General features: G+C 39.9%; 1 protein-coding gene across 4 annotated transcripts in view; it reads left to right on the forward strand.

Annotated features, from left to right (window-relative positions):
* itga11a (integrin, alpha 11a) overlaps positions 1 to 25,486 on the forward strand; it is a 117,458-nt gene that overhangs the window by 72,829 nt on the left and 19,143 nt on the right. For all 4 annotated transcript variants that reach the window (XM_049566144.1, XM_049566134.1, XM_049566156.1 and 1 more), the window contains 11 exons: positions 2,354 to 2,498; positions 3,406 to 3,554; positions 9,076 to 9,219; positions 15,847 to 16,050; positions 18,634 to 18,764; positions 19,058 to 19,224; positions 21,718 to 21,857; positions 23,549 to 23,659; positions 23,810 to 23,895; positions 24,011 to 24,221; positions 24,751 to 24,849. In XM_049566144.1, the coding sequence (XP_049422101.1) occupies positions 2,354 to 2,498; positions 3,406 to 3,554; positions 9,076 to 9,219; positions 15,847 to 16,050; positions 18,634 to 18,764; positions 19,058 to 19,224; positions 21,718 to 21,857; positions 23,549 to 23,659; positions 23,810 to 23,895; positions 24,011 to 24,221; positions 24,751 to 24,849 (1,587 nt within the window). The remainder of the gene's footprint in view (positions 1 to 2,353; positions 2,499 to 3,405; positions 3,555 to 9,075; positions 9,220 to 15,846; positions 16,051 to 18,633; positions 18,765 to 19,057; positions 19,225 to 21,717; positions 21,858 to 23,548; positions 23,660 to 23,809; positions 23,896 to 24,010; positions 24,222 to 24,750; positions 24,850 to 25,486) is intronic.

Genomic DNA, 25,486 nt, shown 5'->3' on the forward strand with positions numbered 1-25,486 from the left:
TAAATACAATATGGATGAGCACACATCAAGTTTTCATTCACTTACTGCTTTGTTGCAAAACTACTACTAGTCCATCTTTAGCAAAACAAGACATGTGTGGTTGGATTCCCATGGGTTTAATAGTAGGCAATAATAGTTAAACTATATGAAAAAAAACAAATGGACTGTGGATAAGGAACTTGTCTGATACATCAACATGATAAGAACTACCAAAAATGATAGAAGCCATCTTTGGGAAATATTTATTTGACGTCTACTTTGAGGTTTCAGTTTGGCCCATATCCCCTGCGCTAACATAGAAGGGGCGGGGTTTATGACCTGTACTGCAGCCAGCCACCAGCGAGCGATCAAGATGTTTTGGCTTCATTTTGGGAGAGCTGTCATGTCGTCCATCTTTATGATACAGTCTGTGGTTTAGGAAGGAGGTCACTTGGATAGAAATGATGACACAGACATGCCATGGGAATTTCAAAATAAAGGAGTGTCTTGATGACGATATGTATCGATGTTTTCACTTTGCATTGAAGAAAGTGGATCATTGATTATTGAATAGATAGATGATTTAAATAATTTCCATTTAGATATTTTTTTTTAAGTTAGGGAAGATTGATCATGTTTATCAAAGGGGAAAAATAATTCACATTCATTCTGAACACAACTGGGAAAAACCGATCTGTCATAAACCAAAGAATTGTGAAATGAAATATGATTTTTTTTTTCTTAAATGTTCTTCATAATCCATTAAAAAAAGAAAACAGTCCGAAACAGTTTCTTTACACTGAAGTAGTCTGGAGCAGCAAAACTTATTTGAATAAACCCATCCACATTCGGACAGGTCAAAATGAGCATTCAGTACCACAAGATGGCTACTCTACAGTGGAAAAATAACCATTATTCATTTCCAGATAATTTTATGAAAAAGCCACAGGGAGCCACTGGAGATGGCCTAAACAGCAACAGGTTGCCCATCCATGCTATTGAAGAAGATAGTTAGATTTATCTAGAGTGTTTATCTGGAGTGTAATCTGAAAGAAATAGAAAGTTGTATTAATTTGTCTTTGACTGCCCTCTGTGGTGAGAACTTCCTGTTCTTTTAGAGATATAAAGGAAAAGAAGTGAGTTGACGGAGATGATTGACTCATGGTGGTCTGAAAAAGAGACCTTCAAATATGCAATTTATTTAGTGAATGTATGAGAGTTCAGGAAGAAAATGTTGCATAAGCAAGATGTGATCGATTATTGGTGATGTCAACCTGGACAGATGCAGGCAATGGTATAGGATTCATTTCCACATCGGAGGGGAAGCATATGAACAGAGGAGTTTTAGAGTTCTTAGAGCGTCAAACACTTACATTTCCCGCAACTTGTGCCTTTTCTTCATCAAATTATGGTGTAAATATTTTTCATTTTGTCATGTTTTTATTGGGGACCTATAATGCACATCTTGGGCGATATGTCCCCTGCATCCATCCTGAAATCTACACCTGTGGATGGAAGCTCTTCTCTAATGTCTTGCAAAGGTGTCTTAATAAACCCGTGGGGGATGGGTAATGAGAAGACGGGACACTTAAATAAAATTTTGGTTATTGAACAACCTTGACGGAATACTTCACCCACAAAAACCTACTATTTAAAACTCAACTGAAAGTGAAGCTTAGTTATGCTCTCTTGGTAGCCAGACTGTAATACTAAGGTTTTAGTGAAAATGCATGTGTGTTTGGGAAGCACTGAGCATACGTCTGGATAAATGAGACTTGGATTATCCTGCATGAGCTGTGTGAGAGTTTGTAAACGGATATTCATCTCAAATCCATCAATAAGTCAATATGTCCGCTGTTTTCCATGGAGGCATGTAAGTTTTCCTTATAAATTCAAGGTAAGCCGGCATGACTAACTGATTTACAGATGGTCATTTTGTGGGTGAAGTATTCCTTTAAGATGGACCATCAGTTTCTATATACCTCAACATGTTCTTGTTGTAGCAACATCTACATTAAAATGATCTGATGTACTGTGGCAGGGAGAAGGAGGGATACATTAAATTAGATTTCCTTCATATTCTTTTAAGCTAATCCAGGAATGTAGTGAGGACCTCCCTTGTGTTACCAAGATTACATTTCACCACAAGTGGAGTTACACCATCATTAATCTGACTGAGAGTAAGGTGAGCCAAACACACAGGCTGTGCTCCAAAATGGTGGTCACACTTTAAGTTCCATGAGTGTATCATCGTCGTATAGGGCAGTAATTACCATGTTGCATGTATGTGCAGCACAGGCAGTACAACAAGATCATTCTCGGTTACTATGCCGTTTGAAGTATGACAATTAACGACACCGCGCCTCCCCTGCAGGACGGGATTCTGGTGGGTGCAGTCGGGGCTTATGACTGGAACGGAGCAGTGCTGAAGGAAACACGACAGGGGAAAGTGGTTCCTCCCAAGTCTTCCTACACACAAGAGTTCCCCGAAGAGCTCAAAAACCACGGTGCCTACTTGGGTGAGTAACACCCCAGAAATCTTTTTAATTGAGCGGAAAAGTCAGAACTGGATTGTGATGGATATGTTTGTAATGAGAGAAAATACAGTGTTGTTATTTTAATAATGAAGGCTACGCTTGAACACTGTTTATAACATTTGCTCCCACATCCACCACCTTTTTAATCTACATCCTCTTGTCCTGGTAAAAAGAGCTGTGGTTTAACACTAACTATCCTAGCTGTAGCCCATCTCTATAAAGTGTACCCATTGCTCCAGTGCTTCCCATCATATCCAACCCCATCTCGCTCCACCACCACAGACCTCTGCTTTTACCATCAGTGGTTTGTCTCTGAGCTTATCCACCAGGCTGCCAATGGACGCCATTCTAGACTCAATAGTAATATGAGGTGGAAGCATAATTTTGGACGGCCAGGGAGAAAGTTAAAGCTGAGGAAAAAAAAGGGGGTATGAAGATGAGAGATGAAGGTGGAAAAGTATACGGGGAGTAAGTGGAATTTTTAGTGGGAAAAAACGAAATAGAAGAAGAAATCTTAGAAACCTGAGAAACCAGAACATCCAGTTCTGCGTAACTCAATGCAGTTTTAACTCCTCAAATTGCAAAGTTTTACTATTTTTCCTTGAGTCATGCACATTCATGCTATGAAACTCAACCTAAAGGTCAGGCCAATTACTATTGGCACACTCAAACTGTGGAACAAAGCATAGTGCCTGGGATCTTTATTAGAATTTGACTATCAAGCAATCAGTTTACATAATTTACAGATATAGTCAATACAGAAAAAGGTAATTAACATCAGAACTAATATCCTACATGGGTTACTTTTGCCTCGAAGTCTACTTAACTTCAGAGAGTTAGGGTCTGTCAGTAGAGGCAGAATTAATGTCTGTGTGTTTTACATATCCAGGTTATACTGTGACATCCGTGGTGTCAGCCAGAAACGGTCGTCTACTCGTAGCAGGAGCTCCACGATTTAACCACACTGGCAAAGTCATCATCTTCACTCTGAAGAACTCAGGCAACCTCACCATCCTGCACTCCCTCAAAGGCCAGCAGGTACTGTGGCATCCAGCTTCACCTGTCTGATAAAGTTTATCAGCTGCAGGCCAGTATATGTTGTCCTCATGTCTGCTTTGGAAAAACACTGCAGTGCAACAAGGAATGTCATAAAACATTGTTATAAAACGCTGATGAAGAGCAGCTCAGTTAATTAGAAGAGTCTTTAAAGCTCCTTTGTTTAGATTTATGTGTAACATCTTACAAATTATTGTGTTATACATTTTCGTAGAAATATCAGACACTGGTGCAGTTTACATGTTTTTTTCAGCAACACGTTTTGCTGTTTGCAGTGTTGTTTTTGATATGTCCATTGGGGGGCCTATTGTCTGATTTTTGGAATTCTGTATGTAGTGGCTTTAAACTGAGCAGTATGTGACGCAATAACATAAGCAAAAGGAAGAAACAACTGAACTCACAATATGTAGCAAAAGATAAGCAAAAGACAGGGCGGCAGTAGCTCAGTCTATAGGGACTTGGGTTGGGAACTGGAGGGTCGGCAGCTCAAGTCACCAGACCAAATATGGTGCATGGACTGGTAGCTGGAGAGGTGCCAGTTCACCTCCTGGGCACTGCCAAGGTACCCCTGAGCAAGGCACCGAACCCCCAACTGCTCGAGGCACCTATCCATAATAATCAGTTCAAATAAACACAAGTTTGTGCTCTACTAAAGGATCAGCACTCAGTGAATAACCTCCTAAGCCCTATGATAAGCTATTATGGCAAGGCTTAACTATACAGACCAGTGAGCAGTGATAACTAACACGTCTTTGGGGTCATCAGGTGAGAACCTCCTTTCACCAATGTTTCGTCTAGTTGGTCCCACGACACCTCCAGGAGGCTAGACAGTGATCTCTGGTGTCCCAGAGACACTCCCCTAATGCCAGGTCTCACTGCTCCCCGCACCAACCCAACAACCTCCTATACCTGACCTTACACATGGCTTTCTCAGCCCAAACAGCACTGCCACCTTCAACCAAACCCAGGCTCCATTTATGCAAGCTCCAGGTAGTGATCAAATTAAATTGTGAGGTACCTGGAGATTCACCCCTAGTTGACACATCAAGGTTAAGATCAGGGCAAAGAGAACAAATGCACAAACAAATGGAGGAAGTGAGATGTGGTAGGTTACACAGAAGACTGGGATTTGAATACTGTGTGAGTCAACATTGGTTTATTATTTTTAGACTCAGCTGACTGATTATTTACAGTTTTTAGGATGCATAAAGCTGCTGAATTTACATTATGTACATAAACTTTAGCAGAATCGCTGAAAAGACCCATTCATGTTAACGTCATATGGCGATGTTGCTAGGATTCCTGGAAATGTACACCCATGGTTTAAATAGCCACATTTGCTATTTACATCCCGTGTGAAACTAGCATTGTTGGCTACGGACACCTGGGTGCTTGCCTCTGCCATGGTGCTATATACACCCAGGTGCAAAAAGCTGAAGTAATTATTTTCACCTGGGTGTGTTAATATTGTTGCCTACAGACACCTGGGTGCAAGAAGCATCTGCTGCATTTGAAACAGCAAAATTTGCATCAAAATTTAGTCCTCTAATTGGGAGTTGCTGCAGTCAGTATAGTCAAAGAAAATACTCACATTTTTTCTTCTGACTGAAGTTCAACTTCAGTAGCAAGATGTCTTGTCAGTGCAGACCTTTGAAGGAATCAAGACCTGGAGTGTCTAAGATGGAAGAGGCTGTTGTAGTTCACCAGCTGTGTTGCACCATCCACTTTTATTTAACTTCCTCTGTCAGTGTATAAACTTCACATAAGAGGCATGGTTTGTAGACAGTTATGGGACAGGAGTCGGTGGTATAACCAGATATTTTGTTTTATTCATGATAACTTAGTTTCCTGTTTCAGTCCCCTTTATTGAATGAAATTATTTACAATCATGAGAACCAAATTCTAAAGGGAAATAAAAGGGGTTGTTGCCAGCAAGATTTAGGAGCAAGAATCACTTGGTTATGGTTCAGTCAGGAACACTGTTGCCATAGATTTAATCATGTATTGCAACAAATGAAAATACAGTTAAGCTTGGCTCTTGAGATACTTCCTGGATCAGACAAGCGGCATGCTAAACCAAAACAGGGAGCGCAATGCAGAACCCCCCCCCCCCCCCCCAGGTATAAAGCAAGACACAATATAGCCTACCCTTTTAACCTTTAAGCCATGTTAGGACTTTGAATAAGGAAGCTTTGCCAGCAGCGGCAGCAGTGGTGTGTAGCATCACTGGTGGAGCAGGGATCAGTGAGTAGGAGGCCATATTAAAATGGACCGCCTTGTTGTGGGAATGGGCTGTGATTGGTGTGTGACTGATTAGACTAGCGTATGACTTCTGTGTCCTGCATGACCTAACACAAAGCTTCATTTATGTAGAGATCATGGTTTGGTAAAATGATCAGTTGAAACATGGAACGTGAAATCTCACAGGAGTTTTTACGATTCTGGGGTTACCATCTACACACGACCAGTAAAAGGCCAGAGGAGATCAGAGGAAAGAGAAGCTGAGAGAGCTACTGTGGTTGACAAGCACGAACAAGTCCTCAGCTGGCTAGCACATTAGCAGATACATATTTTGCAAACACACACAAATGAATTTGAGGTTGTTGTTTTTTTGAAATCCTTGAGGGGCATGTCTTCATGATCTTAACTAATGTGCGCAACAACCAGAGTCAGAACTGGCAGTACAGAATACGACTTCAGCCAAATTTGAGGGATAATAGCCAGAAAAATTGTCATGACATGCAGTATTATTCCGTGGAAAAGAGTAATAGCCAAAAGGATTTTCATTTTGAAATTTAAGATCAATAAAATGCCTGTTGCTCTGCTAGAGTCCCAATTACATAAACATAACATACTACACTGATGGTGCAAGTTGACATGAGGATACTATCCTGTTACTGTTTATGTTTGATTTGGTAATATGAATTAGGCTATCATTGTTGATGTTGTATAATTGAAGGACTTTGAGTGCACAGCAAATCATGTGTTCATCCACTCTGAGTCCCGTTAAGTTTAAAAATAATCTTCATTTCAAGGAGATGTGGCTCAGTGTGATAATGACCGCTACACTCATAACTGGCAGCTCTTCACAGGCTGCAGGCCTGAAGTGATCTTGCAGCAGCTTACATTGTACCTTGTCAGCAACAGCTCATCCAGAACAGCAGATGTTTTTTTGTAGAAAACTGTCTTGATCTCACAACTCTTGGGAAAAAAAGCTTTTTTATAGGCAGATGTTTCTAATCTGAAAACCAATAGATGGTGTTCCATCCACTCCAGCGACTGATCCAGTCTCCCTCTGTAAACCTCTCACAGTCTGAGCATCTACAAATTCATTAGGACTCTGACCACTCGCTTTGACAAAACACAGGCCCCCATTTGCTTACAATATTCAAGTTTATAAGCAACTCCAGATCATCAGTAAATCAGCAAACAACATGTGGTTCAACAAACAGCGGAGAAGAAGCCAAGAACTTCAGCATATATAATCACATAGTTGAATGATTGCTTTTAACGTGTTGGTGCCCCAAGGCTATATTTAGTATGATAAGGAAAAATACCACAACATCTGTTATGATTTATCATGATATCTGGTACGGCCATACTTTGGGCAAGTATCTAACACTGTGAACTATTTAGATCACATGAAAAATCACACTTTTATCTAATACCTCATACCTGAATGACAAAATAGGTCAATTTTTAACTGACTTCCAAAACAACAGAAATGACCTTGCCTGAAATGGTTGCAGTTTTAAACATGTCCTTAAAGTTGTGGAACGGTCGCTGTTACACTGTAAAACTTTGTGGTTTGATAGAGGCAACAAAACTAGGTGCTCAGTTTTGCACATAACATACATCATGTCACGAACAATATGTTGCTACCATAGTATACTACACATGTTAGCATATTGCGCTACGTTGTCATGAAAAGAAGTAAACTTTGACTTAAAAACACGAACACTGTTCTCCTGAGTGAAAGTCCTGTGCCTTTTTTGACCCATTCACCACCCATCCTGCCCACCCTCACCTGCCATCTTTGTTCAACATTACACGGACTTTTTCACCTTTTTAACATCACCTCACTTCCTCCTCTGCTCCTGTAATAATTACAACAGCCACCAGAGAGCGCCGGCTTACAATAGCTGTCATTATTGGTCGTAATAAACTGCTTGCATAGTCGGTCTTGAAAGGGATCTAATTTACAGAGTCTTAACATTTTATTGATTCAGTTTTAATGCATTTCAGCATATAAGCACATTTATTTTGTAATTTGTACATTTCTATTAATTTTGTATTATTTGCTGGGTCTTGAGACTGTGATCAATTATGCAAACTTTGTTTTTATCTTTTGTTTTTTTTTTAAGTATCATTATTGCTTTTTGATAGGGGAGGTATCTTCATAAGTCATTTTTGGCTTCTAATCTCTCCTGAAAAACATTTCAACCTCTTGAATTCTTATTGTCTTTTCTATACATCTGTATGTGTCAGATTTAAGATTTTCATAATTAGACTTTTCTCTGTTTTTGCTCCAGTCTCAAAATCAGAACTTTTTCCTCTGTTGATTTAATTCCACTCTCACCACACCTGCCCGTCTCCCCTTCTTGTCATCCTCTCTGCATCCTTAGCCAGTATTTCACTGCCTAAGCCCTCAGAGAACATTATATCAATCTTTTCCAGTATGTTTTCATTCTTTTCCTGTTGCAGGCCATATATTATCAGTGACACGACCGGATCAAATCGTTGGGTGGACTTTCTCCCGTTATCTTTTCCTCCAGGGCCTCTAGACACATTTGTAGCCGGCCAATCTGCAGTTTGAGCCCCTTTTTCATTTCTTTTCGGCATCTCTCCATTTCTGTCACAAGCAGCATCTGGCTCTCATGATCTTGTCCATTGACTTCTCAAAACTGTCAACCTTACAGTTAAGCCTCTTATTGAAGCTAATCCTAAGGTCATCAATTTTACAGTGTAATTTGAGCTCTCCTATTACCTGTCCGTGCGTCACATCAGCTGCGTCTTTATTGGACACGCTGCATAAAGCTCTTTCCATATTACACATCAGGCAGCTCTATTGTTTGTTTGTGTTGAGACTTTCAAGTGATTTTGATCGAACCCGAGAGATAAACTCATGTTGCGTTAATTGCTGAGAGAAGATAGAGTTTTAAGTCTTTGTTTTAACTTTCTCAACAAAGTCCGTCAGCGTGGTGTATCAGCATGTCCCTATGAGGGGCATCTATATTTTTGACCATACCATTGGGATTTCTAAATACTACTAATAGTATGCCGTAATACCGTGATACCGCCCAAGCCTAGTCCCTTGTGCCAAAGACTAAATATAGTATGATAAGAAAACGGAACTTTTGAAAGACTCTTCAAGTTTGTGCTTAGACAAGAACAGAGGACATTTCCACCAAAGGAGATTAATGATTTCAGTTGACGGGAACAAATGCATCAAAGTGATGAATAATACAGTTCTCAGAATAATATCCATGCACGTCTTTTTCAGATTGGCTCCTACTACGGCAGTGAGATTGCACCTTTGGACATTGATGGAGACGGTATAACTGACAACCTGTTGGTGGCAGCACCCATGTTCTTCAGTGGAGGCTTGGAGAAGGGAAAGGTCTACATCTACAGAGTGACAGAGCTGGTGGGTATAAACTCCAAAAACTTAAACAAATGCAGAGAGGCAGGACACACACAGGGATTAATCAGTTTCTGACATAGACACAGGGTTGAGCCAGCACCTGTTCAAACTCCAGGCATTCCCTGTATTTTCTTCCTCACCAGAAATGTCCGCTAACACACGGCAAACCAGACTCTGCTGCATTCCAGCTCCACAGTTAAAACACTGACATACTGCAGGCAGACGTTTGACACATGACCTTGTCCAGATCAAATGTGCAGATCAAATGCTGCCATGCCATGCATAGACTTTATTAGATGTTTAGAATGAAGTCAACAGGAAAGTATTTTGCCCCTTTTAAAGCCATTTCCAGGAAAACCATTAGGAGGTGAGAACTTTTTGTTATAAAAGGAAATTTCCCGGTGCTCCAGGTCTGTCTTGCTCATTGGAATAATAAATGTCTTCAGCTGTTTTGAATCCATTGAACAGGCATTTTAATATCTGGTGTGGCCCAAACCACATCACAGGTGGCAAAACAAAACACATACAGAGAGAAATCACGATTTTAAAACCTCTGTCAACATCAGGACAGCTATTCCACATGTTCAGGGTAATTAATAATCATGTGGTGGTTGATTCAGGTGTTGCTGTAGACACTGCACAGTTATATTGTTTTGGCAGGCTGGTTCAAAAATGTGTCCCTGTGGTTACGGTGAATATTACAGATCCACAATGTGGTTCTGCAGATTTGACTTTCAAAACAGGTGCACAAATTTTCATTGGCACTGTGCTTGTATGGTGCTGTTAATTGTTAGCCATGCAAGCAGCCTAGCTTTAGCTATGGCAGTGCTGGGTGGTCGGTCCAGACTTAAAGGGTCAATTAACCCCACAATCAGAAATACATATTTCCCTCTTATCTGTGGTGCTATTTATCAGTCTTGGTCGTTTTGTTGTGAATTGTGGAGTGTTGGAGATATCAGCCATAGAGATGTCTGCCTTCTCTCCAATATAATGGAACTAGAAGGCACTTGGGTTTTTGTGCTCAAAGCTAAAAAAAGAAAAAAATAACTCATCAGCAATGTCTCTTACCTGAAATCATGATCCAGTTACTCAAGATAATTCACAGACCTTGTTGTGAGCAGTGTCAAGAACTATTTTCTTTCAGCCGAACTACACTTGCCAACCGTATCACAGCGCTGAAGGAAACATGCATTGGCTAGCCAGGTTGAAACTTAGTGCCTCTCCCTATATGCTGCATTAGACGTGAGAAATGTGCCTGGACTTCTCTGGGTGAGTGTGACCTTTCCTGTCTGGGGGGAGTGTGTGGTTGACTCACTGCCAGACCACCGCTCTCAGTCCTCGCAACCAGCTCACTCAGACCAGGCGAGACACTCCTCAGGTGCCATTCTGTTCGACCAGTCAACCAGCTTGGTCTTTGTGGTTATTCAAAATAAGTAAATATAATAAGTAAGTAAGTAATAAGTAAATGTGTATTTACATAGATAATTCGTGGTGGCGTTTCAAACACTTTCTCAGTCTCTTTTTTCTCTGGAATGTCTTGCCTCCTGTGTCTAACTTGTGGCGTGCTTGTTCAGCACAAATGCCTCTCCGCGGCTAGCGGCTAATGAGTCAGTGCCACCAAGGTCAGGTGCTAACCCTGCCTCCTACATCTTGCCTAAACAACACCCACATCTACAAGACATTCATTAAACTACCAATAAAGCTATCATAACAGTAGCCTAGAGAGCAAGCCAATTTGCTAGTTCTGCAGTGGCTCATATAATTTTAATCTTTGAGGATTTTATTCAAACTTCAATCAATCTGAAAAACATAGCCTCTGAAGAAACACAAAGGGATTTTTAAAGAAGCAAAGTTGTAGCACACTGCACAAATGGTTTTTGAAAGAAGGGCAGCACACTGATGTCAGAGCACTGTGATTGGTTGATCACAATGTTCCACAATGCAGCATGGAATGTTGATTCAGGATGATGTCCTACATCATGCGTTAGCTCACCTAGCACCACTGAGCTAGGTAACGTTACAGCTCAGCCAGTGAGGACACCATTAATGCTTACATCTCACACTGTCACGAGCATTAGCCTCTCATTCATGAGTAGATGCACTCTTCCTTCTGCGCGTTAATACATGAAACTACTCACAATCAGATCTGTGGATTATCCTGAGCAGCCGGGTCATAATTTCTGGAAAAAGACATTGCTGTTGAGTTTTTCAAATGGTTTTGTTTTTTTGTTTTTTTTTATTGTGCTTTGAGCACCACAAGCTGAGCACCCCCTGGTTCCATTATATTTGAGAAAAGGCAGACATCTCTATAATTGATATCTGCAACACTCAGCAACTCACACCAAAACAATCTAGATTACTAAATAGCACTATAGGTGCTATTAAGAGAAAAAAAAACATTGGGGGTGATCTGTCCCTTTTAAATATCTCAACATGTGTATTTATGTCTGCCAGCAGGACAGAACCTCAATATAATAGGCGTGCATTGTTATAAAGTCTCAATCATTTGATACATTGCCATAAAATGACTATAATCAATATTTATATATCAACAGTGGATCCATTTCTGAGCCTAAAGTTCCACAGAGCGTCCCTTATTAGAAATGTATGGGTGGTTTTGCAGGGAGTCAATTAAGGTCAAATTATTATAAGTGCAGGATAAGTACAGATAATCAGTGGTAAGCTGCCTTTGCACAAAAGGCCCCTTCAAAAACTTGAGGGATCGTAACTACAAGTCCAAAACTAAACAGCATTGCTTAAAGTCTGGCAGCTGGTCAAAAATAAAATTCCTTTTACTGTCTAACAAAAAAATAGCTGAACTTTTAACTCACTCCTGAGCCACTGCAGACTGGTTGTGACCCTTCATGGCCTCCTCACAAACCATATGTTTCAAATTTAAACAGAGCTCAATATATTTCCCCCCATTTCTCCATCAATCTCCGTCTTTGTCACACGTGCACACATCAGGTAGCCGAAAAGTAAAAGCTACCTTCCTAAATCAGCTCCCCTCCCATTTGTTCAACTGAAATAACAAGTGATCTCATGTTTCGTCTGCCGACCTTAAATTATATTATGAGCTAGGATGCCAAGTGGAGCAATGATATGCATGACTACTGATGGACTGAAGTATTTGGCTCCATTTTGTCTCAAAAAAAGAAATTTCCAGTCGGGTAGCTGCTTTCAAAGACACGGGTATTTTCCATCGGACTTTACACTCGCTAAGAATAGAACTTCAAATAAATACACTAAAGCTATACAGCGTTCTTTAGTTCTTTTACGACCCAGAGGTAGAATTCCTCACTTTTTCTGTTGCCAGATGTTTAAGATATTTGAGTTCAAAAAGGCAGAATTAAAGGATTATGTGGAAAACACAGAAGCTGATCCAAACTTTATCTTTTGTTTGATTTGTGATTTTAAGAAAAATGTTTGTTGCTTTTTCCTGTATAAAGTCCAACATGATTAGTTGACTAAAGATGGTTTAGAGATAATTGGAACAACAAACTCAGCTGGATGGAGCGCAGAGAGGACAACAAACTCTCCCTTGGTCTTGTTAGGAGATGTATAAATAAATGGATGACGGATCATCTGAAGAACAGATCAGCCCTTTGACTGGAAACTTTGCCAGAAGGCATCTAAAACCCACTAAATAAGACATACAGCAGGGCTTTCTTTACACTATATGTGCTGTTTTAAACAATGTCCTTTTCTCATGTGCTTCTGATTCCAATAAAGCCTTTGTCCTGTACTGCTTTGATCTGAATATGTATATGAACATGTGAATACTGTGAAGGCTGTCTGTATGTCGTTAGTGCATGTGCATGTCACGTTTTGTTTGAGGCATCAGGAGTTTGCATACTGAGTGGGATTTTCCAGGCATTTAAGTCAGCTATAACATTAAAAGGATAATTTGGATTTTTTGAAGTGGGGTTGAATGGGGTAGTTACCATTTGTCAGTGTATAACATACAGTAGATGTCAGTCAGCACACCCGAGTTTGGAGAAGCAGCAGGAGGGCAGAAGCATCCATGTACGCTATATTAAGAGTATTTTTTTTGCTTTATCTTTGCGTCAGACAGCCTGTTCTAACTGGAAAGCCGTTAATGCTTTCAGTTCCCCAGCTATACTCTGGTCAAAGCAACCACAATCCATTGACAAAAACAGTAATTTTGGCTCACAGAACACGAGAGCTGCTGGTCTACCGCTGCCTTGATCAGAGAGTTAGTTAGTGTTATTGTGCGACTTTGGTCAATTTGAACTAATCCTCTTAAACACCAGTGTCATGCAATAACACAAATAAAATAATTAATTGAGGCAGCAGTAGACCAGAAGCTCCTCTGATCAGAGATTGTTCAATCACTGTTTTTCTGGCTTTGAAAAGAGCAATATAACTGCTTCATTTTCCTGTTTAAAATCAACATCTGGCAGTAAGGTAAAGCAGTGAAAATATTCTTAATATATAGTGTACACTTCAACTGATATTTTTCTTTTTTAGCTGGCTAAAATATGTTTTGTTGCTGCCCCTCATTAACAGCAGTACATTGCTTAGCTTCCGTGTTGGACTCCAGCCTGCTTCTCCAAACAGGGGTCATGTTGACAGATATCTACTGTATGTAATATACTAACTATGGATGAGTAGCTAATACAACCCACTTTAAAAATTTCAAATTATCCCTTTTATGTTACAGTGAATTAGAATGCCTTAAAAATCATGCTCAGCACGCATACTCCTGATACTAAACATGAAACATACATGAAGTAACAATATACAGAGAGCCTGTACAGCAGTGGTTCCCAACTGGTCCAGCCATGGGGTCCAGATTTCTATTTTTTCATTTCATTTCATGTTTATTTGATAGGGACAGATACATATACATAGAGAACTGCACAGCAATTAACCAATGCAATGTATCACAGCATTTATAGCTACTGCTAATTTCCAATGCCCGTCCCTAGAAGGGCCTTTAAAAAAGAAAACATACAAAACAACATACACATACACAACAACAACAAATACACATATTTACATACAGATACACATCATGCATATTTTATACCTACCCTACCTCCCACCCCACCCACCTACCCGCTCCTACTTTGTCATTAGTTCAAGGTCCACACAGTTTATTATATTCAGTGTCATAACTGCATTTAGCCATGTACTTAAGCTAGTTTGCTGTCTCTATTAAGTAGCTGTCTGTTACTCACTCACTCTGCATCAGGAAATGAGAATTCAAAGTAAAAGCTTTGTGCTGGAAATTCACTGTACTAAATAAAAATTTTTTTTTTGTTTTGTTTTTACAAACTTGACATGTTTGCAAGTCACTTGTGGTCCATTAAAAATAGACCTGTGACCCACTTTTGGATTTGTGACCCACCAGTTGGGAACCACCACTTTACAGTATTCACATGTTCATATAGTATGAATACATAATACCTGATACAACCCCTACAATAGATCCAAACTATCCCCTCAACCTCTGAATAGATCATTTATTATTTATGACATATGATGCAGTGAGTTACTTCCTGGTAGCTTTACTGATTTGTTGACACTGACTGAGGCAGTGAGGTAAATGTAAGTAAATATAAGTTCTGAATATGGGGGGTCTTCACAGACTAACTGGTAGCTACATCAACAAAAACGGGTGTTCGGTTTCTGCTGCAGTTTTCTGGCAGAGGTGAGTTTGGAGAGGACAAAGCAATTCTTTTTCTCACAGTGTTGTGTGTTGGCTAAAAGAACAGTTTTCCAAAAACACTGGCCGGTACATAAAATATGATATATATTTTACAGTAGCTATATAACATGAAGCAACACTGTAGAGAAACGAACTAATGAATACTTTGCTGGAACCAGCGCTACTACAGGGATCAATGAAACCAAAGGAATACACCTTAGTCAAATCTAACCATATTTGTGAGGCCAAAAAAAGGGTGAACTTTAAAGGTTTTGCAGCAGTCCAAGACACACACTCCTGTTGTCTTAACAGCGGACTGTGGGAAGTGACCTGGTCAGAGCAAGTTGAACAAAGTGAGAAGTTGTGAAGACAGTCCAAATAAAACACAGGAAGTTTTTTTTAGTTGAAAGAACAGTTTTACTGCTCATATTTCTATTCGTTCCAGGGTGTTTCGAGCAATTGTGTGAGTACAGTGTTATGATAAAATATTGGTACATTAGCCAAAGCAATAAACAGCTCTCATTATGCAACACTTAGTCCAGTTATACATGGACGCAGTATCTGGGAGGAGAATCAAGCTCTGGAAGTACATGAAAGGTTTTTTTTTTTCATCTCGTGCTGTGGTTTAAAGATGTTTTTGCTCATTGACCCTTTTTGTTGCAGTTCATTTTTTGGGATGAGCAGCCAGATCTCTAGCTCCGGGACTCCCTACTAAAGCTAATGTCTGTTTATCAACATTAATACCAAAGTATATAATCGAATTCTTGTGTCAAATAAAGTCTAAACTTTCCCTGAAGGGGGAAATGCCTTCAGATATTTATGAGGTGGGAATCAAAGGGAAAACAAACACATTCTGAAAGATTAGGATGCTTTGTGTGACATGTGTAACATGCTTAAACATACATCCATAAGACAACAAAAGCTTTAGCATCATTATGTTTCCCTTCATCCCTCAGAATCGTTTCATCCATGAGGGGGCGTTGGAAATCCATAACGGAGGCCAGAACGCTCGCTTTGGCTCAGCGCTCGCTCCTGTGCCGGATCTGAACGGTGATGGCTTCAATGACTTGGTGGTGGGCGCTCCACTGGAAGATGACCACAGAGGAGCCATTTATGTTTTCTTCAGTCAACACAACAGAATCCTGCGCAAATACAAACAGGTAGGAAGTGTGAAAGAGCACAGTGAAAGGACAATGTCACTGTATTTGTTTGTTTTGTCCACTAACTGCAATAACATATACGATGGTATAAAGGAGCAATTGTGAATTTAAAAATGGAAATTCAGAGCAGGAGGAGGGGGGTAATATTCTGAGAAAGATCTCTGCATTTCTGAGATCTAGGTCTCCAACTAACAAGAAAAAAATTGCATATTCTCTGGGTTTAAAGGGGTGGACTTTGTCACTCTTCATACATCACTTGACTCTCAGGCAGTAAATTTATGGATTTTGTCCCCTAAATTTACCACTTTAATCTCAGAGAATCTCAAGTTTTTTCTCTTACATTTACAGCTTTAATACAGGTTTGAAAAAACTGTATAGTTGTGCTGCCACTTGCTCATAAAAACTCTGATGATGGTGTGCACATTCAAACACGCAGGATCCTGGAAGACATTTCAACGTTTTATTGCAGATAGGGTAGTTGAACAATGAACAATGTTGGTTGTCCAATAATTTTTCTATAACAAGGAATATTAAAGGAAAATTTTACCACTCTGCATAATATTAAACAATAATAATATTGAAAATAATATTAATGAATTAGGTCTTGTTTCACTTATGTCATTATTGCATCCGTTAAGGACTCTTTTTCTTCTTTTAACAATAGTTTAAATTTAGGAATCTTAGAACAGTAACACAAAATAATCTGTCAAATTTAGATAATACATACAAGATTAACAACGTAAAACATTATAAAAGTGAAAAGTCCATATGCACACATATCAATCCTCTCTTTGTTTTACCTGGCATGTTTGGAGGGAAGAAGGAGAGTCACAAGCCTGAAGGGTGGAGTTGGTCTAGTGAGGAGCACAGGTGATGCAGATCTGGTGGAGACTTGTAATCCAATTCTCCAAAAATGTTGTTTTTTTCAACCTACAATGACCCTAATACACCGTTGTACATACACATATTACTTCTGCTCCTTTTCAATAGCACTCTGTTTGATTTACAACCTCCCAAGTAGCCAATGATTTATGTCAGTTTCAGTATAGTAAAAAAATCCTCCTCTAAAATTCTACACCTGAAACAGTTTTGTACCCAGATGTGTGAGGCATTCACTTGCTCCAAAATCATGGCAGGTGTAAGCTACAGGCAGACTAAAACAAATTAAACCAGACGAGGAGCAAAAGGGCTGGAAAAACAGGGAACAGGAATTAGTCACGATGACTAAACAACTGAACAAAGGACTGGAACATTGTGGGGAACAATAGCAAAACTAGCAACGGACTTGGGGGAAAAGGCCTGGCTTCAATACTGAGCGACAAATGGGGGATTGAGGGGTCGGTTTGCAGGTTGGTGTGGCAATGTCAGGCAAGAGAAACTGACAGAATATGCAAAATAAGTTGATCTGAGGCCGTCTGTGACAATGCTAAGTTAAATAGAAGCAGGAAGCTGTGGGAAACAATTTGATCTAATGGTGTGCTTCAGTGAATGGTTGAAATTAGTGTAAAATGTTACAGTAAATGGGTTTAAACATGCAAAAACCACAGACCACATCAACCCTAGAAACGTCCCAAAAATGTCTGGTCTCAAAATGGACCTGAAGTAATTTCATATGTAGCACTTCTGAACTATTTTTGGCTCTTTGGCAATGATAGTGAGATGAGCTCAGAGTACCACTTAGCCAATAGTAATACATTTTAAAGGGACAGTTCACCCCAAGATTAAAAATACAGAGTTTTTCTCTTACCTGTAGCTATTTACCAATCTAGATTTTTTTGGTGTGAATTGCAGAGTGTGGAGATGTAGAGATGTCTGCCTTCTCTCAAATATAAGGGAACTAGATGGCACTTAGCTTGTGATGCTCAAGGCGCTAAAAAATAAATTTAAAAACCTCAACAACAATGACCCGGGTACTCAGGATAATCCACAGACCTTGTTGTGATGTAGGAACTATTTTCTTTGTACCAAACTGCCCCCTGGAAGTGTGCATATACTCATGGACGAGAGGCTTATACTCGTGACACAGTAGTGGCGTCCTCCTTGGCTGAGCTGCAGTGTTAGCTAGCGGTGCAAGCTGGGCAAGCTAGCAGTAGATGCACGCCATCTTCTGCATGGTGATACGCTTGGCAGGTGGGATTTGTTAGAAAAAAAAAGTAGTTCCTACATTAAACTGCTCACAACAAGGTCTTTGGATTATCTTGAGCAACCAGGTCATGATTTCTGGGAAGAGACATTGCTGTTTCATTTATAAAATGTATTTTTTGTGCCATCTACTTCCATTATATTGGAGATAAGACAATCTTGATTAATAAATAGCAGTACACGCAAAAGGAAATAAATGTATTTTTCATTTTGGGGTGAACTGTGCCTTTAAGAAACACTATTTTGGAGTGTTGCAGGAAGCTTTTTCATTCCTGACTAAATCATTTTAAATGTGCCGTATCTGTTTACTACTGTATTTCCCAGCAGTTCCAACTGTGCACTTAAATTACACACATGACTCCTCTGGTGATAACTTAAATCAACTGTGGTTGTTGTCATGATCCGTGTTTGCTCATATCTCTTCTCCTGTCTGTTTCTCAGAGGATAGCAGCAGCAGATTTGGCTCCTGGCCTGCTGTACTTTGGCCGCAGTATCCATGGCACAATGGACATGAACGATGATGGTTTAGTGGATCTGGCAGTAGGTTCCCTCGGTGCTGCTGTTCTCCTTTGGTTAGTATTTCAATCAGTAAATCAATCTGTTGTCATCTGTTATAAAAGACAGTTATTGTAGTTCATTCTGCAAAAGTATAAGGTGGGCTAAACTCCATAAATAAACCTCATTGGTTTCTTTAAAAACTTTGTGATTGGTTCATTGTTTTATTTTAAAGCAGAAACATGTTGGCAACACCCCTCTAACAGAGAGTTTTATGTGCGCCTTCTGAAAGAGTAATATTTTCATAAATTTCCTGGAGTCTCAGAGGTCATGAGTTGGCTTCACCTGCACCACCTTTATGCCCTCACAGGTCGCAGAGTGTTGTCCGGATATATACCACCATCAGGTTTGAGCCCAGTAAGATCAACATCTTTGTGAAGGACTGTCAGCGAGGTGGCAAAGACGTGACCTGTATGTCAGCCATTGTATGTTTCAACATCACTGCCAGGACGGCTATTCCACCCACACAGGAAATTGGTAAGCCAGCAAAAATAATCCTGTGCTGAGGAAGCATCTCAGTAAATCTCCCAAGTTCCTCTGCTTGTGCTTGTCTGATGTTCAGCATCTTTCAGAGGTTAACACTTTGAGACCCACCATAGACCCATTTTTGTCTTCTCTAGGGGACCTTTAGGGGTACATAGCAGGCCGACAGTATATGCCACACAGGAGTGGTATACATCACCTGAAAGCTGGGAATCTGGAGATTCATTTTAGATATAGCTCAGTACTTTGTGTCAAGTTTTTCTAGTCCAAAATCTGTAATAAACGCATTTTGGTTCAGCACCGATTCAAACTTTTATGTTATGAGTGTATAAGGGCTTTGAATATTATAATGGAATACATATGATGGCTATTCCCACACTCAATTATGTCTCATACGTATTTGCAGCAATTTTTAGGCTGATTCCATTTGTTACACATTTTCGGTGCTAAATTTCGGCATTCGGAAATTGATAAAAATGGTCAAACCACAACCCCAAACTCCCACAGAAGCCCCCCACCCCCACCCTGGGTTCAAACCAGGAACCCTCTTGCTGTGAGGTGACAATGCTAACCACTGCACCACCATGCCGCCCTAAATAAATACACTAAATTAAATTTATACTGCATGTGAAAAAATGCATGGACTAGCATAAAGTGGGGATGTCTGTTAAGCGAAATCTCATGGCTTAGGTCTAGTTTCAGATGATACCAGCATCATCACTCTAGCTTTAAGACTCAACCTGCTACAGCCTCTTAAAGATAGGAATGTCGGGATCACTGGCAGACCCACAGGTCTCAATTCATAAAGCCATACTTCTTCTATTAGTAAAGCAGATCTTTGTACGTATTGCACAACTGATAAATCAAAAGATAAGATGACAAGTCTTAAGAAAAGAAAATATTTTTTGAGAGAAAAAGATGCTCTCTCTGCCAGCTGAATTGTCAAACCTCTGGATTATGTCAAGCTTTAACAGATCATTTTTACAGATACGCTTGAGTAGAGCAATTTCTACTTTGGATCTGTACTTGCAAAATACTTCAGCTGTTGTTTGGACTGTGGTTCATGACAGGATGAAACACAACTGGTTTTTAAGTGAGAAAAGGCATCTAGCCTGCTGAATGTATATCCTTCATGTCCCAGCTCCAAGAGACTCTTCAGCATGTGGCTTCCTGTCAAATGTGTGAGGGCTCCTTCTGTTCAGAGTGGCGCCAAAACAAAATGTTTCTTTACTAGCAGTAAGAGATTCTGATCTCATTGCTGTGCTCTGCCAAAACTACTGCTACTGCCTCTAAAACGGGTATATCTGAACCACACTGGTGCTGTCAGATGTTCCTGTTATTGTGTGAACATTGCATCGAGTTTATCTCTGTTTAAATCAGCTTAAAAAAGAGAATTGTTTCTAATTGTTTGGTGGCGACAACTCCGAGACTAATCAGTCCTGCAGATGGGTGATAGCACCACAACTTCATGTGTTTCTCTGCTCACAATTTGTTTGAAGAGACGGCGGGGTCCAGTTTCACTGTGTATCAGGGGGGAGGAAGCAGAGGTGTGCGGGAGCGTGTTCCCAGTTAACCCCTTGACCTTTTGACATCTTTATCAAGTCTGTCAGACGTTCCAAAAACAGAGCAGAGGAGGAGCAGGGGGACTTATCTTGTCTCTGCTGGTTACACACAGTGGAGCACATTTATTTAATTTTCCTCTCATTGTCGTGTCTGGCTAGTAATGCGTGGCAGATGTGGTGGTGTTTGTGAGTTCGCTGTGGTCTATTGCAAAAATGGATCTTTTTTTTTTTACTTTCCTGCTCAAGTTAGTGTTATTTATGCAAAAATGTATTTACAGTATTCAAGAGAAAAGACTCAGCCAGCTACTTTTTAGATAGCCTTTGTTAAAATTTGATGTAATATACTGATGACGCATAGCTCTTAAAACTGGAAAGGTCCAAGATAGAACTTTATTTATTTGTAAATTAGAGTTTCTTTTTAAAGAAACATCCACAATAGTGGATGCTGATCGTTGTAATGTGGTGAAAAGCAGAGAAAAACTTCCATTATAGTGTCCATTATGTGCCCAGATCTTTTTGCGTAAGACATAAAGCTTTCTCCTTCTCTCTAATTCTCCAGTTGACCCCAAACACAACTCAAGCACCAGTTCACCCTCAGTAGATTTTTCCTCCTGCCATGAAAACACGAGGCAATAAATGGAAAGCCTTTTAAACAATGTGGCTTGGAAATGACTCAGTACTGCAGCCAGAGGGGTTTGGATTCTTGTATATGTTGGTCACACATTCATCATATGTTCAGAGTCAGGCTAATGTTGCATTGCACTGCTATAGTGATGTCATTCACCAGAGCCTCATGCAGCCATTTGTCAATTAGTCTGCACTAACCAAAGTAAGAACAGAAGCTCATCAATCTTATTCTAACACAAATAGAGCTGGATCTTTCACAAAGAATTGTAATTTCCCAACTCTTTCTCTGACCCACCAGGAATCAAATATAATGTGTCCATCGCGGAGAGACGTTTTAATCCTCGGGCCATACTGGACAACCCAAACAAGCTGCAGCCTCAAAACCTGACTCTCTTTCCTGGAGAAGAGACCTGCGAACACATCTACTTCCACGTCATGGTGAGGCCACGATCATTGGTAACATGCAACTGTATTTTTTCATTTAATTTTGTAAGTATGTATAATAAAGGGATAGTATGCAGGATTTTCCCTATAAAGCAATGTGTAGACAAAATCCCGTGCTTGGTCAGTGACTTCCAGCATCACACACTGACAACAAAAGCCGTCCTTTCACATCAGCATGATATGCGGGCGGTCACTATGGTTTAAAGGGGGAAAAACATGATGGGACAACAGTGGAAGTAAAGGGGGCAAAAGTCCAAATAGGGCAGGCAGGAGGTGAGGTGGATGGGTCTGATCACCGCCAAGTTTCACCCAGGAGGCCAGTGTTCGCTTCCCATAGGAAAAAGCATCAATTTGCAGTGTTGTACCGACGTAGTGCATTTATTTTGAAAGAGACTGTATGTAAACTGTACTTTTCTTGGGAAAACAGAAGTGTATTATGAAAACAGACAATGCATGTAACAGGCTGAAGTTGACAAGGCATCCCAGGGTACCTTGCACGTCATATCTTGATGTGGAAAGTCCATGACCAAATGTCGATATGTGACGAGTTTGGAGTGAGAATGTGTTGCTTTTGTATTCACTTACACTGGCACTGCTGTTTACAAACAGTAAACTAGTTTACCTTTAATGTTTTTTTTTTGTAAATTAATAACACATCCCAAGACTACTGTATCCCACTGTACATTTATATTTTATATTTTACCCTATCACTGAATAGGCGAGATGGCTGAAAGATATATATTCCAAGTTGGACTCTGTGGAAAGGTTTAGGCCCTGTCTTAACGTATAGATATTTTTGAAAAACAATTTTTTTCTCCCTCGGTTTTGAAAACTAAATTCTGTGTCACACTTTACAACAAGGTACACAAAAAATAAGTAGTTACCAAGGTACTAATGAGAAGCGAATGAGGAACTAACTGTCAAGTTAATGGTCAGTTCTTGAGTAACGCCCAATCAGATGTCATACAGTAGCTAATCATTAGTTGATAGTCAGTTAATTGATAATGACTGAGGAAACTACTTGTTTTTGTGTACCTTATTGTAAAGTGTGACCAAATTCTGTCCACAAGACCTTCATTTTCCCAAAATATCTGCGTCCACACTAGAACACAAACGGACCATTTTATATGTCCACACAGATACATAGTAATCAGAGATTTGAAAAGTTTGCACCTTGGAAGGCGTTTAAAAACATCTGTGTCTTAGTGACCTAAAACACTGTTTGCATGTGAATGAGAGGCCGAAACATAGAGGAAAATATCTATTTTCAAAAATATCTGTCTGCGTGTAGACAGGACCTCAGTATCATGTGAAGGTTAAAATGCAGGGGTTTGTTTTGTTTTGTTTTTTTCGACAAGAATCCAGTTGTGGCAGAATCACTGGATGTTTGTAGTTCTTTGTTAAATAAAGAGTCCAATTTTAACATCCTGCATTTCATCAGAAAATACTGCACTTCACTCAGCTCCCTCAGTCTTAAAACTTCGTTATTGATATTGGTCTCCCACAGTGGTCAAAACCAGCACACACTGCACATTAAATGGAGATTATTATCAAATCTTTTGAGTATCTTTGCGCATTTGTGTAAACTTTTTGAAAGCAAAACAATATTTGAGTGCCATAGATAAAGTGCAGTGATAAATGAGTCAATCCACAGACTAATCTTTGAACTTAATGTTTTATATTAGGAGACCACAGACTATGCACGGCCCATCGTGTTTTCTGTACAAGCGGGGCTACAGGATCCTGCCAACGGACCAGTTCTGGATGAAAGCTGGCCTACTGTTGTAAGGACTGAGGTGAGAGGCCATCTGACAGCGACACCTGTTATTTAAGTCAATTCATTAGAATGCACTTAATGAATTATCATCTGTTTCTATCAAAGAACATATAGAAAGGAAAGGATTAGTAGTTTCTTTAACTTGACCAAAGCCTGTCTGTTTGGTCAGCTGCCTTTCTGGAACGGCTGTGACGAGGATGATCGCTGCATGCCTGACCTGGCGCTGCAGAGTATGACCGACCTGATGACTCGAAAGTAGGTACACACACAAGAATACGCAGACATACTGTATTTACACATTAAAGTAAAATAAAACTGATGCTTGGCTGCACTATAACTTGCAATTTCACTCTCTCTTCCTGCCTCTCAGTCACTTCTGTGCGCAGCCTGTACAGTCTCGTGGTGCTTTCTGCCGCCATCTAAGTGAAGGAGGTGCCGAGGGATCTCTGCGGGTCATAGAAGGAAACAGAAGGAGGATGGTGGTGGATGTCCGATTGGAAAACAAAGGGGAGAATGCCTACAATGCTCGCCTAAATATCACCTACACACCCAACCTACTCTTCTCTAGTCTCATAGTCAAGGTACAGTATCATCAGCCAAACTCACAGTGAGAACATGTTTTCATGATGCTGCATTTAAGGAGCTTTAGATGAGATCCAGAGCATTAATATAGCAGCAAAACAGTTTGCTGTGTAAAGATGTAATGGAGTAATGTCTCTGTCTACCTGGAAACATAGATGTTGGTAATTGCTATCAAAGGAAACTCTGTCATCTTCATTTATTGCTGCGAAAAGATGTATTGCTGTCAGCTGGAGGGCCTCTTACGCCCCAACACTTTCTCAGTGGAAGTCAGAGATGTCAAGTCACGTCCCCCTTGATTATTTATTTTATAAAATCAAAGGGAGGCTGGACATATATGATAAAATGTGGACACCATATGTAAACTTCATTGATAACCTGTAAAAATGTTGATTCCTTATTTTTAGTTATTTTGTTTTTTTTTATTTTTTGTTTTGTGAAAATGCAGCAATGGTATGTGGACTTTTGTTGTATATTATATGAGTGTGAAATGTTGTAGATTTAAAAATCTAAACTTTTTTTTTCATCCAGGACAACTCTGACATCAAAGTAGAGTGTTTCGTTGAGGACAAACTGAGGCATGAGAAGATCTGCAATGTCAGTGCTCCGTTCATGAGGGCCAAATCTCAGGTGAGATATCACACTCTGAATCAATGAAATTATGGACAACTTTAAAAGGCCAACAATTGGACTTTTACTGTGGAGTTGTGACCTTTTATGAAGTGTTTCATTAGTTTATCGTCTAACAAAAACTGGGTCAAGTTTTGCTGTTTTGCTGATTGTTGAAAACAGTCAAATCAAAATGATAGATTTTGCAGATTTGAAGTGATTCTGGAGCATTTTCATTAAGCTGACATTTTGTTCCCGGGTGTTCGGGTTTTTTAAGTCCAAATCGGCCATATGTTTTAGGTGAGAATGCTCATTTCAATATTTATCCAACTGAACAGAAAGCAGATGTAGAAGTTGATCTTTCCAACCGTAAAATATTCATCCATATTTGACTTCTCAGACTGATCCCTAAATATGATAGAAATCAGTTTTGATGCCGGCACTTCTGACTTAAATAAAAATCTGGGTCTATGTCCACAGCCCGCATTGTGCTGCTACTCCAGCACTGAGAAAACATTGACGTGGTCCATATTAGATCACAGGGGCTCAGACCACATGCTGCAGGCTTTAGATGACCATGACAGACCACACTGGTTAATGTGGAAGCCACAAGCCAACCAGAAGAGCCCAGTTTAGTTCTGGTTTGTGAGATCCCTTC

Source organism: Epinephelus fuscoguttatus, linkage group LG2 (assembly GCF_011397635.1).
Source record: "Epinephelus fuscoguttatus linkage group LG2, E.fuscoguttatus.final_Chr_v1".
In the NCBI taxonomy this organism is placed as follows: Eukaryota; Metazoa; Chordata; class Actinopteri; order Perciformes; family Serranidae; genus Epinephelus; species Epinephelus fuscoguttatus.